The following is a 14,012-nucleotide window of genomic DNA, read 5'->3' on the forward strand; positions in this document are numbered from 1 at the left end:
GGATCTTGCGTTTGGGTGACACAGCGAGCGTCATTCTTGAAAATGAAAAAATGAAAAAATTTTGCCGTCCTATTGAAATTTCTGAAAGCGGTCATATGTCCTATTGATGCTGAAGAGCTAGGACATTTGTCCTATAGGTATGAATTTGAAGCAACATCCCTGCACGTGTACAGGAACCACGTGTCATACGTTTGTCTGGGAAAAAGGGTACTTACTCTGTCACAACCCATACAAACCTAACAGAGTTATTTCCGGAATTCGTCTTTTTACAGGTGTGGTTAACAAAGAAAATTAAGCTGGACCCACATTTAACCGAGTGGCACTTTTAAATTGTTTTTGTTTCGGTAATGTTGTTTTTGTTATGTTTCATTCGTCCTTGGAAAGTTATGTCCGGTTTTGCTTTGTTTTGGTGTAAACAATGTTTGTTTTTTTCTTGGATGAATGTTATGGTTTGGTTTTATTTGGTGTGTGTGTGTGTGTGTGTGTTGCTTTTTTCTATCATTAAGCGATTCGTCCGTATGTTTCATTCATTTGTTGGTGTGCTCTTTTGCAAAGAAATTGTTTGAAAGTCAGGACGCACAAAAAAGAGAGAAGACTTGGGGAGGGGAGCAGAATATTAAATAATCACCAGAGGTCGCCAAGCTGCTGTAGGCTTTAACTTTTGAAAATTCTGTACCATTTTCAACCACTATTAGTCTTACATTCATTTGTCATTTTCTTCATGAACACAACTTTGATGGATATTTCCCATACACTTTGCAGTAATGGTGACAAATTCCGCGCAAATTTAGCCGAGCGATCAAATGGCTAGCAACGTATTGTCATTGTCTGTGTATTTGTTTTGGGACACGACAAATAAACTTTGTGTGCCCTTATTTCTTGTTCATTATTGCTTAACAATAACAAGCTCGACTAAAAACTGGTTACAAAAAAAACAAACCATCATGTTTGCACTTCGCACACAGGCAAAGGCCCTGCATGTTTGGACTTCAGCGACAATTATTTCAGCTTTGAGTACCCTGGCATCGGTCGCTCCGTGTTCTTCATGGCTCTGCAAGGCTTTGTTTTCATGACCTTGACCCTGCTCATCGAGTTTCACGTGCCACAGCGTCTGGCCTACTTTTGTCGCGGCAAGCGTGGCACGAGCTACAGGGATCTGCGGCTCATCATGAACATGCAGCTGTCCGTACTGAACGGAACGGTGACGGAAGACAGCGATGTGGCCGAGGAAAGGAGGCGTATCAACTCCACGGATATCGATGAGCTGTGTAAGTGTTTTTGTTTTCATTTTTATTTTTACATTTAGTCAATTATGTGTGTGTGTGTGTGTGTGTGTATGTGTGCGTGAGTGTGTGTGTATGTGTGCGTGTGCGTGTGTGTGTGTGTGTGTGTGTGTGTGTGTGTGTGTGTGAGCAATTCCAGCTAGCTATCTGTAGTAGATTGTGTTGGAATGTATTGCATATGTATTGAATATTCCTAGTGTACAGCATGGTTGAAATAAGTCTTGTCTTACGTCTCAGGTAAGACAGACTCCCTGTTGATGGTGAACCTGTACAAACACTACGGCGACCTGGTGGCGGTGGATCACCTGTCGGTGGGGGTCAAGCAACAGGAGTGCTTCGGCCTGCTGGGTCAGAACGGGGCGGGCAAGACCACCACCTTTAAGATGCTGACTGGACAGGTCATGGCCAGCTCGGGCAACGCGTACGTCAAAGGACACGACACCAAGAACAACATTAAACAGGTTACACTGAATATTTGTGTGTCTTACAAATGTTGGGATTGATGATGATTGATTCAGAGTAAAGTTAATAGTGAGGTTAATGTGAACTAATTTTTTTTAAGGAATTACGTATAGGAAGACGTGTGTCTATGGTCATTTAGCAAATAATACTTAATTACATTAAGTAGCTTATCATGTTTAGACTAAAGACATACACAAATTTTGTTCTTAAATCATGTGAAGTTGTTGAAATCCGTTCACTTTTTTCCGTGTCTATTTCCTATACCTATAAGGTTTTAACTATACCTAAGAATCAAGCAGCTTTATACAGTTTAAAATGAGATTTTCAATTTTGTTTTTAAACTTGATGAATCAAACAATTTCATAAGAACGTTTTGTGGGTGTATTTTTTGTATTGTTTGCAGGTGCAGTCCAACCTTGGTTACTGCCCGCAGTTCGACGTCTTACACAATCAACTATTTCTATTGTTTGCAGTGAATTCTAACCTTGGTTACTGCCCTCAGTTCGACGCCTTACACGATCAAATATTTCTATTGTGTGTAGGTGCAGTCCAACCTTGGTTACTGCCCGCAGTTCGACGCCTTACATGATCAATTGACCGGTCGAGAGACACTGACCATGTACGTACGCCAGACTGAGAGGCGTGCCAAGCGAGAACATTGACGACGTGGTCAACAGTCTGATCGACATTCTCTTGCTTCACTCGCACGCTGATAAACTGAGTTCAGCTTACAGGTTGGTGGACAGAAATGGTTATCAAAATCACAATAAAACAAGTCGCGTAAGGCGAAAATACAACATTTAGTCAAGCTCAGTCGAACTCACAGAATGAAACTGAACGCCTTGCATTTTATCCGCAAGACCGTACACTCGTAGCATCGTCTGTCCACCGCTCGTGGCAAAGGCAGTGAAATTAACAATCCAGAAAAGCGCGGTAGCGGTTGCGCTGAGGAGGATAGCACGCTTTTCTATATCTCTATTCTTTTTAACTCTCTGAACGTGTTTTTAATCCAAACATATCATATCTATATGTTTTTGGAATCAGGAACGGACAAGGAATAAGATGAAATTGTTTTTAAATCGATTTTGGTAATTTAATTTTAATCATAATTTTTATATTTTTAATTTTCAGAGCTTGTTTTTAATCCGAATATAACATATTTATATGTTTTTGGAATCAGAAAATGATGCAAAATACGATAAACGTAATTTTGGATCGTTTTATAAAAAAATAGTTTTAATTACAATTTTCAGATTTTTAATGACCAAAGTCATCTATTAATTTATAAACCTCCAAGCTGAAATGCAATGCCAAAGTCCGGCCTTCGTCGAAGATTGCTTGGCCAAAATTTCAATCAATTTGATTGAAAAATGAGGGTGTGACAGTGCCGCCTCAACTTTTACAAAATGCCGGATATGACGTCATCAAAGACATTTATCGAAAAAAAGAAAAAAAAAGGCTGGGGATATCATACCCAGGAACTCTCATGAAAAATTTCATAAAGATCGGTCTAGTAGTTTACTCTGAATCGCTCTACACACACAAACACACACAGACACACACACACAGACACACACACATACACCACGACCCTCGTCTCGATTCCCCCCTCTATGTTAAAACATTTAGTCAAAACTTGACTAAATTTAAAAACCAAGAAAGGTATGTTATATTCGTTATATTTATAACAAAACAAATTTATAACAAAACATTCTGAAGTTTTGGAACGTTGGCAGTCTCTTTGTTTTTGGATTGCTGATTATGAAAATCAGAGTTTCGGATTACTTCTTCTGACCTTTTGAAATAGGTGCGTCCCGATTGCCAACAAACTACACCAAAGATCTTCGTGGAACTTTGCATGTGACATCTTCCAGATGATACCCTCACATGCCGCGCCCCCCCCCCCCCCCCCCCCCCCCCCTTTCCTCTTTGTTTTAATAAAGATGTTCATGACGTCATATCCGTCCTTGATAGGCTCCCTGCTTCACATTTTGCTCACAAGCCAACTAGAAGAAGAATGCTTTGCTCTTAATCAATTTATGACGTCATCCAATAGTCGTATTACAGACGGAACTTTTCAGCAGGCGAACGTAGTACAGTTTGGTTCGGTTTTAAAGGCGGAGTGGCTTGAATAGAATAAGAAACAAAAAATTTGGACCCTAACTAATACCGAGCTGGCCGTAATAAGGCAGAATAAAACAATTCTGTTGTTCACAACCGGAAGTCGCCATTGTTTATGGGGTAGGCAACTCTTCACCAGAGTAGAGTCCCTTTTGTTGTCATTATTTTTTCGTCTGTTCATGTAAGCAGAAGAAAATAAACAAATGAGAACCAATTCAATTCGGCGGTTACTTCCGTGTTCGTAATTAATACCATAGAACTGTACATGTTCGCATTAGTGAATACTTGATCACAGATGTCGAAAGGTGCCTGAACAGACGAGAAATAAACAACAAAAGGGACTTTACTCTGGTCAAGGGTTCACGGGAGTTGCCTGTCCTATAAACGGAGACGACTTCCGGATGTGAACAACAGAAAACAATAACATTTTGCCTTATTACGGCCAGCTCGGTCTAAGTTAGAGTCAAAACTGTTTTTCTTATTCTATTCAAGCCACTCCGTTTATAAAAATAAAACAAAACTGTCCTACTTTCGCCCGCCGAAAAGTTCCTTCTGTAATATGACTATTAGATGACACCATACATTGATTAATCGCAAAGTTTACTTCTAAGCTTTGTGGGCAAAACGCCTGCTTCCACGATAATTAGACGGATTTCGGTCAGCAGAGACTAAGTCTCGGTCAGTTAAAGCTTTTATACATATCAGTTTTGATGTTTATAGCCTGACAGATTGACTGAATTTAGTGGCATCGCTTTGTGCGACTTGGGTTGCTTTTCTTTCTGCCAGCGGGGGCACCAAGCGCAAACTGAGCACGGCCATCTCCCTGGTCGGGGACCCAGCCTTCATCCTGTTGGACGAGCCCTCGTCGGGTATGGACCCCGCTGCCAGGCGTCACCTGTGGAACGTCCTGTCACAGGTCAGGGCCAGCGGTAGAACGCTGCTTCTTACTTCTCACAGGTGAGTGTGCTAACGACACACTTTGACACGCTCACACACTCTCTCTCATACACGCACTCTCTCTCATATACACACGCACTCTCTCTCATATACACACGCACGCACGCACGCTGGCACGCACGCACGCACCCACACAGACACACACAAGCACACAAACACACAGACACATAGATAGACACACACACACACACACGCGCGCACACACACACACCGGCACACACACACACACACGTCACACTCGCGCATACACACACGCACACACATACACATACACAAACACATACACACACACACACAAATACACGCGCGCGCATGCACACGCACGCACACCCGCGCGTATAACAACATATCTTTTATATTTGTATTGCCCATGTTTCTGTTGAATGTATTTTTATTATGTTATTGTTGTTGTTGTTGTTGTTGTTGTTGTTGAAGAATTAAGCCCAACATTGTTGACTATTCCCACGCAGCATGGATGAGTGTGACGCGCTGTGCACGCGGATCGCCATCATGGTCAACGGCAGCATGCTGTGTCTGGGCAGCCCCCAGCACCTCAAGAACAAGTTCGGACAGGGCTACACCCTGGTGGCCAAGATGGACACCTCGGACAACGAAGAGACGGGCGACAATTCCGACAACGTGCAGCAAGAGTTCATCTCCTTTGTCCAGAGTTCCTTCCCCTCTGCTGTAGTGTTCGAAGCCCACCATGGATATGTTCATCTTCAGGTGAATGTTGGAATTTGTTTGTTTGTTTGTTTGTTTGCTTAACGCCCAGTCCACCACGAAGGGTGATATCAGGGCGTTGCTGCTTTGACATTTAACGTGCGCCACACACAAGACAGAAGTCGCAGCACAGGCTTCATGTCTCACCCAGTCACATTATTCTGACACCGGACCAACCAGTCCTAGCCAGGCGGAGCAGCCACTAGATTGCCAATTTTAAAGTCTTAGGTATGACCCGGCCGGGGTTCGAACCCAGGACCTCCCGCTCACTGGGCGGACGCCTTACCACTAGGCCACCGTGTTGCGGTAATGTTGGAATTGTTTTCTTCTTCAAAAAAGTTTTTATTCGGGCAGTTTGTTTTCATTTTGTCATGCAATGCTCCCCTAAAATGCGTATGTCTGCCTGAATGACAGGGTAAAAACAGTCGTGTAATTAATTATACACATAAAAACTGACTCGTGCAAAAACATAAATGCCCAGAACATCAGGGTATAATGCATACGACGGAACAGAACATCAGGGTATAATGCATAAGACGGAAAACGACATGTTCAATACAATAGACAAGCAATAAGACATATACTGCTTAACAAGGGTGTGATATGATACCCGCTTCAGCATGAATGTTCCATGATTCATTTCTGTATTGTGAATAGGCCTATGTTCATCAACCAGGGGCGGATCTGGGGGGGTGCAATGGGTGCAATTGCACCCCCCCCCCCCCCCAGCGGGACAAAAAAACAAAAAAAAAGGAGAAAAAAAAGAAGAAAAATGTATCACCTGAAAATAGCACTTTACACGCTCAGATTGCACCAGATTGCACACTTTTGCTTCCTTTTTAAAAACAAATTCCGGGGGGGCATGCCCCCGGACCCCCCTAGCATGCTCGGCGCTTCGCGTCATCGGTTCGGCGCTTCGCGCCTTCGCTGATAAGATACAAAAAAAAAAAAAAAAGAACTTTGCACCCCCCCCCCCCCCTTTCAAAACCCAGATCCGCCCCTGATCAACGTTATATATGTGGAACATAATTTAAGAACATGTTCTGTGTTAGCTTTACTTTATCGATTCTACATTTGTATACACAATTGGCTTGCAGTAAAAAGCAATCAAAACCTTCCTCAGTTTTATATATATGTCGTATCCATTCTGTACAATTTGCGCATTATGTACAAAGAGCAGCATATCTTGCACATTGTATACAATGAGCAACAAGTTTTGCTCATTGTATACAATGAGCAAAACTGTTGCCCATTGTATACAATGAGCAAGACCATAAAGTTGCACATTGTATACAATGTGCACCGAGTGAGCAAGATTGTTGAATGGCGTTCAAGCTACACTGATATATGAATCATAGTGAATGGTTGAATGGAATATGTGAGTAAAGTGTTCAAATAACGATGCTTGTTATGTTTAAGCATTGTTTTAATTCTCATTTCGCTAAAACTATACAGTGCATTAGGAATTTAATTATTGTAAATTAATTAAACAATAAAAACAAATACAACAAATAATGTTGTTTCAACACACGCACACACACATAACATTCGTTCATAATAACGCTCACATTGTCATGTCATTGCTAATGAGAGCGTCGTTTTCACCGCCTTTCACGCTTTTGCTAATAACGCTCATGTTTTCATGTCACGCTAAAACATGGAAACAACGACAACAACGTACCACAGAGGTCACCTGCTTCTTTTTTAAGCATGATTCGGTAAAGTCCTATTTGGTCAAAATCGCACGTAGTTTGCAAGATCGTTATTTGAACCCTTTACTCACAATTAGAAAAAGTGTGAAAGGCGGTGAAAACGACGCTCTCACTTTTAGCATGACATGACAATGTGAGCGTTATTATGAACGAATGTTATGTGTGTGTGCGTGTGTTGAAACAACATTAATTGTTGTATTTGTTTTTATTGTTTAATTAAAGGGGCAGTCAACAGGTTGCTGTCGTTTCATGTTTTTGGGCCAAAAAAAGATTGCTTACTCTTTACTCTTTACTCTAGGTAAATGTAACAAAAAATATATTTAAAAAAAAGAAAAGATTTTGAATATTTTTTTGAAAAAAAAATTGTTTTGGATTTTTCGTTCCATTCTTTTTCTTATCACATGCACGCCAGTTCAAAACGCCGAAAGCAAAAAAAAACAAAAAAACGCATGCATATTGGTCAAATTTGAAGCAATGGCTTCACACCATTCAACCATTCACTATGATTCATATATCAGTGTAGCGTGAACGCCATTCAACAATCTTGCTCACTCGGTGCACATTGTATACAATGTGCAACTTTATGGTCTTGCTCATTGTATACAATGGGCAACAGTTTTGCTCATTGTATACAATGAGCAAAACTTGTTGCTCATTGTATACAATGTGCAAGATATGCTGCTCATTGTACATAATGCGCAAATTATACAGAATGGATACGACATATATATGTGAACGGTTAGATTACAACTCTGTCGAACCATTTGTCTTAATTGATTTCCAGCTGGAGTACCATTGTGTTATTCGCCTACTAATACTTCATCTGTCAGTCTTTCCTGTTGGTGCATGAGTTCTTTGTTCGCTAATGGGTCATCTGTCTGCCCTCGTAGGTGCCAGAGTTTCTTCGTTCACTAATGCGTCATCGGTCTATCCATGAAGGCGTCAGAGTTCTTCGTTTCCCAATCCGTCATCTGTCTTCATTTCCGAATGTGTTCTTTTGCTCAGTAATACGTCATCTGTCTGTCTTTCCCTGCAGGTGTAAGAGTTCTTCGTCTACTAATGCGTTCTTTGCCCACTATTGCGTCATCTGATGATCTGTCTGTCTTGCCATGTAGGCCTAGGTGTTAGAGTTCTTCGTTTCCCAATGCGTCAACTGTCTTCGTTTTTGAATGCGTTTGTTGCTCAGCAATACGTACGTCATCTGTCTGTCTTTCCCAGCAGGTGCAAGAGTTGTCCGCCTACCAATGCGTTCTTCGTCCACTAATGCGTCATCTGTCTGTCTTGTCATGCAGGTGCAATAGTTCATCGTCTACCAATGCGTTCTTCGCCCACTAATGCGTTATCTGTCTGTCTCGCCATGCAGGTGCCTGACCCGAACGTGCAGCTGGCAGACATGTTCGCGCTGATGGAGCGAGCTAAGCGCGAGCAGCACGTGCAAGACTACACGGTGCACACGACGACATTGGAGCAGGTGTTCCTCGCTTTCGCCCGTCGTCAGAATCCACCCAAGGAACACGGGACCACGGGAAGTCTGGCGGCCCTCAAGAAATGCTGCTCTTGCGGAGAGAAATAAAGCAGAGAGAGAGAGAGAGAGAGAGAGAGAGAGAGAGAGAGAGAGACTTTTCTGTTGGTGTCATAGCAACAATGAATGGTGCCATAGCAACAATGAAGAACAGATGGATTGGAGGGAGGGGGTAGGCCGTGGGAGAGGGAAAGGGGGGGGGTGGATGGCAGGGTGAGAACAAGTTGGAAAGAGGAGAGAAAAAGGGGGATTGGTTGGGAGATGCATTGAGGGAAGGGTACGGTTAACATTAGTTGCCAAAGTTGGTTCACAAGATAAAAGGAGGCCTAACTAAATGCCCCTGCTCCCCCAAATTTAACGCACACGCACACACACACACACAAACACACACACACGTACACCCATACACGCAATAAGCATCGTGAGTGTTTCAGTGATTATATTTCAGAGTGTTTTAATAGCGCAAAATGCAAGCGGCATTTTTCCTTCTCTGCTTCAGAGGTGATATATCAGGAAGAGGCAGTGTCGTTATGCAAGACGGGCGCGAAATTGTCAGTGGAAAGTTTTTGTGGGACCTGTGTGGGAAGCCCACGAGTCTAACGAAGTTTATCCCATAACCTGCCTCTTTGTCTCTGTTAGCTGAAGAGGTGAATATTCTGCATATTCCATCACAACCATATATGGATATCCCATCACAACCGAGTTTCGATCTCAACTGTTATTGGTCATTGTCTTTGATTTCAGAGTACAATTGAATAATTTATAGAGGTCATCTGCATATTCAGAGTTTACAGATGGACTACTTTTTTCAACATACGACTGAAATATTTTGTGGTGTCAAAGTCAATATCACGTATAGGTACAGGCCTACATGTGTCAATATTGAGAAAATAAAGAATACTTCATACGATACACACATTCTGCATGGATTTAAAGAGCGGAGTCGAGATATTTCGCTGGCTGAAGCGACTGCATGGTCAAAGGCATGTTCAAAGAGTATCGCGAGTGGGATCAAGGGACGATACTCCCTAATTTTTAGACAGACAGCCATCTACAGAGAACCGTGTGGGTGTGTGTGAGAGAGAGAGAGAGAGAGAGAGAGAGAGAGAGAGAGAGAGAGAGAGAGAACAAGAACAAGAACAAGAACAAATCTTTAACTGTCTAAGGCCATAGCCCCTTACAATAGTGGTTAAAATAACAGTTATAAATTATAGTCACGCATAAAATTCAACAAATACATTAAAACCCTGATGACATGTCACTGAACCTGATTTATAAGGGTTCGTCTCTTCTGTAACATGAAGAACACAAATCTGCTGAAGCTGTTCATCACATTATCCTCATTAATTTACTGCCACACAAATACACAAGTTGTTGCAGCGTCTTAGAGTTCGAGATTTTCAAATACTTTGCTCGAAGGTCTTGATAAAAAGGACATAAGAAAACAACATGGTGTTCATCTTCTTTATCAGTTTCTTGTCGTTTGGTTTGGTGCGTACCGAAACTTGTGAGCGTTGATTTCGGATACTCCTGCGCGGAAACGAGTAAGAGCAACTCTAAACTTAATATCTTCGATTAATTCAATGCATTTCTCTTTTTCCAAGCATGTTTTGTAACAATTATAAATGTCGAAACGTTCACTGCATTCTAAAAAGGAGAACCATTCTTGACAACAAAAATCTTGTAAACGTCTTTTAAACTCTTGTAAGAAACACTTCTCATTCCCAACACACACTCTCTGTCTCTGTCTCTGTCTCTGTCTCTGTCTCTGTCTCTCTCTCTCTCTCTCTCTCTCTCTCTCTCTCCCTCTCTCTCTCTCACGGTTCTGTGTAGATGGCTGTCTGTGTAAAAATTAGGGAGTATCGTCCCTTGATCCCACTCGCGATACTCGTTGAACATGCCTTTGACCATGCAGTCGCTTCAGCCAGCGAAATATCTCGACTCCGCTCTTTAAATCCATGCACAATGTGCGTATCGTATGAGGTATTCTTTATTTTCTCAAAATTGACACATGTAGGCCTGTACCTATACGTAATATTGACTTTGACACCACAAAATATTTCAGTCGTATGTTGAAAAAAGAGGGCCCCAAAGGGGGGGTATCATCACGATCACGGGAAGGGAAATTTTAGCTTTCACGATCACAGTTACCTTGATTTTTGTCAATGATCACCGCAGTCAATGATGAAAACAAATGACGATCACGATCACGAGACTTGATTTTTTGGTCATCACGGATCACGGGCAAAGTCCCATCACGATCACAGAAATGGAAATTTCGGCAATCACGGTCACAGAAAGGTCAAAAAACGCCAATGACGATCACGATTTTAAACCCTTTGGGGCCCTCAAAAAAGTAGTCCATCTGTAAACTCTGAATAAGCAGATGACCTCTATAAATTATTCAATTGTACCCTGAAATCAAAGACAATGACCAATGACAGTTGAGATCGAAACTCGGTTGTGATGGGATATCCATATGGTTGTGATGGGTTATTCAGAATATTCACCTCCTCAGCTAACAGAGACAAAGAGGCAGGTCATGGGATAAATTGAGTTAGTACATAGAATAAGTTAGCAAGTGATAGAGAACCACCGTGACGTTTGCATTAGGTAAGCCCGTACGCACGCTGTTTTCCCCTTTGTGAGATTCTTCTCAGTGGATTCCCTAAATTAAAAGAAGAAATTGTTGCTCTTGGTTTCGTTTGCATTCTTAAGATTGTTCGTACCTTGTTCTTTGTCTCCATTATAAAGATCTGTCTGTCCTCTCAAAACTTATAAAGCCAAGCGAGTTAAAAGTAATTATGAACATCTTTAAACAAGATTTTTAAAGACTAAGGACATAAACGCCGCGCCGTCCAATGTCTCGGGTTCAATAGCAGTACAGAAAGCAGACCACATCTGAAAATAAACAATCATGTGGGCAATTAAATACATTTGATTTTTTTTTTTTTTTTTTTTTTTTTTACATTTGACTTCATTCACTTTATGATCCCATGAATGGGAAATTCGGGTCGCTCCCTCCCAAGTAATGGAAAGCTAGCAGCAACGAGAGTAGCGCTACCCCAGGTGCGTGCGTGTTTAGGTGTAATCAGCCTCCTGTAGGCCCCCTACTGATGGCAGAATGACCGTACCGAGGTCTTTTACGTGGTGAGACGGGGGCGGGACATGGTTAGGCCCGCGCTCACCTATGTAATTTCAGCAGGACAGACGAAGCACTGCAGATTATCCCAGCCCGCTTTGCGTTGCGTAAAAAAATCCAGGCCAAGACTCGTCATAATCCCCATCGCAGCATCAATAATATGCAGTTTGTTTGTTTTGTTTGTTTGTTTGCTTAACGCCCAGCCGACCACGAAGGGCCATATTAGGGCGGTGCTGCTTTGACATATAATGTGCGCCACACACAAGACAGAAGTCGCAACACAGGCTTCATGTCTCACCCAGTCACATTATTTTGACACCGGACCAACCAGTCCTAGCACTAACCCCATAATGCCAGACGCCAGGCGGAGCAGCCACTAGATTGCCAATTTTAAAGTCTTAGGTATGACCCGGCCGGGGTTCGAACCCACGACCTCCCGATCACGGGGCGGACGCCTTACCAATAGGCCAACCGATAATATGCAGTGCGTCGTTTGTGCCGCTGACTGCGCAGGTACAATTTATTCTGCCCATTACCGTCACTGAGTCTGCACATAAAGTTGACCCGTGTCCGTTCGGGCCAGGATTCGAACCCGTGACGGCCTAGGATCACTAGTCCAGTGCTCTACTCTACCAACTCATAAGATAAAGGCCTATGTCAATTTTTGATGTTTTGAGAAAAACGCAAAACACTTTTTTTTGCTTTCTGAACTTTTGAATCTGCCCATCACATTTTAGATTTAAGTTGCAAATGTGACCCTCCACCACGGAATGAGTCGCATGTCACCTTTTCATGATTTTCATATTTTTACATTTCCTTAAAGAGTGTTTTTATTCTCTATCCAGTGGTGAAAACCGTTTTAGAAAAGAGTGAACACTTTTCGAATTATAAGCCTGTGACTATGGTGACCCTCACACTGTAACAAGACACCCCCCGGACTTATATTATGCCTAGCGCAGAACCGCGTGAGGTGACATGCGACTCATTTCGTGGTGGAGGGTCACAAATTGCCTATCTGTGTGTGAGCGTTGGTATTTTCCTTTTTTTCCGACCATTCATTCAGGTGAACATCGTTATTATCGTGAAGACTCACCGAGCTCTTGCAATATAAACCGGAGCAACATCTGTCCTGATCAAACGTGCACTGATCATTTGTGTCCCCACAGTCCCCCTCAGCGCGTCTGTTCCTCACCAAAGCAAGAAACCTGGAGCATATATATATAGGATGCGTAACAACCATCAACAAGCTTACACACACACACACACACACACACACACACACACAGACACACACACACACACACACTCAAGCGCATGCGCGCACGCACGCCCACATACACACACACACACACACACACACACACACTGACACACACACACATACCCACACACACACTGACACACGCACGCACACACACACATATACACAAACACGCGCACGCACGCATACACACACACACACACACGTACACATACACGCGCACTTATGCACGTACACAAACATGCACGCACGCACACACACACACACACACACACACACACACACACACACACACACTGACACACGCGCGCACGCACACATTGACACACGCGCGCACACACACACACACACACACAAACACAAACACAAACACACACATCACACACACACACACACACACACACACACACACACACACACACACACACACACACACACAGAGCGTTCGTTTTCTTGACAAAAGAATAAAGTTAGAGCCCCTATACTAGTTATCAGTTATGCTGTTGTGTGACATGCCCCTCAGCCGGACTATACCCTTAAGCAGATTGAAATGCTCTACCGCCTACTGAGCAATCATTATCAAAAACCATGAAAGGTATGTTGTTGGAACGGTTTTTTTATTGACAAAACAATACGTTACAGTCACAAATATATTCATTCGCTTGGGACTTTCCCAACAAGCGGCCGAAACATTCGATCAAGCTAAGTTCTTGTTACTAATTGTTTGTCTGTACACTTTAAAGACCGTTAGGTCGATATATTTGTGAATGTATAGTTTTGTTTTGTCAATAACAAACGTTCCAACAACCTACCTTTCTTGTTTTTTGAT

General features: G+C 42.5%; 2 protein-coding genes, 1 long non-coding RNA gene and 1 other non-coding gene across 4 annotated transcripts in view; 1 reads left to right on the forward strand and 3 right to left on the reverse strand.

The window, feature by feature from the left end:
- Positions 1-8,906, forward strand: part of LOC138963656 (phospholipid-transporting ATPase ABCA3-like) — a 39,450-nt gene extending 30,544 nt beyond the window's left edge. The window contains 8 exon segments of the mRNA XM_070335503.1: positions 632-647; positions 966-1,268; positions 1,521-1,744; positions 2,288-2,365; positions 2,367-2,479; positions 4,653-4,823; positions 5,294-5,549; positions 8,622-8,906. Coding sequence (XP_070191604.1) covers positions 632-647; positions 966-1,268; positions 1,521-1,744; positions 2,288-2,365; positions 2,367-2,479; positions 4,653-4,823; positions 5,294-5,549; positions 8,622-8,831 — 1,371 coding nt within the window. The 3' untranslated portion in view covers positions 8,832-8,906.
- The window catches only part of LOC138963942 (uncharacterized), a 180,010-nt gene that overhangs the window by 149,281 nt on the left and 16,717 nt on the right, over positions 1-14,012 (reverse strand). The gene's annotated exons all lie outside the window — the stretch shown is intronic.
- Positions 5,778-5,849, reverse strand: Trnat-agu (transfer RNA threonine (anticodon AGU)). Its single transcript has one exon. It is a non-coding gene; the product is annotated as a tRNA-Thr (tRNA).
- LOC138963945 (uncharacterized) lies at positions 9,205-13,128 on the reverse strand. Its single transcript, XR_011454968.1, has 2 exons — positions 13,016-13,128; positions 9,205-11,681 (listed from the first exon to the last, which is right to left on the reverse strand). It is a non-coding gene; the product is annotated as an uncharacterized lncRNA (long non-coding RNA).

The sequence above is a fragment of the Littorina saxatilis genome, linkage group LG4, assembly GCF_037325665.1.
Source record: "Littorina saxatilis isolate snail1 linkage group LG4, US_GU_Lsax_2.0, whole genome shotgun sequence".
Lineage (NCBI taxonomy): Eukaryota > Metazoa > Mollusca > Gastropoda > Littorinimorpha > Littorinidae > Littorina > Littorina saxatilis.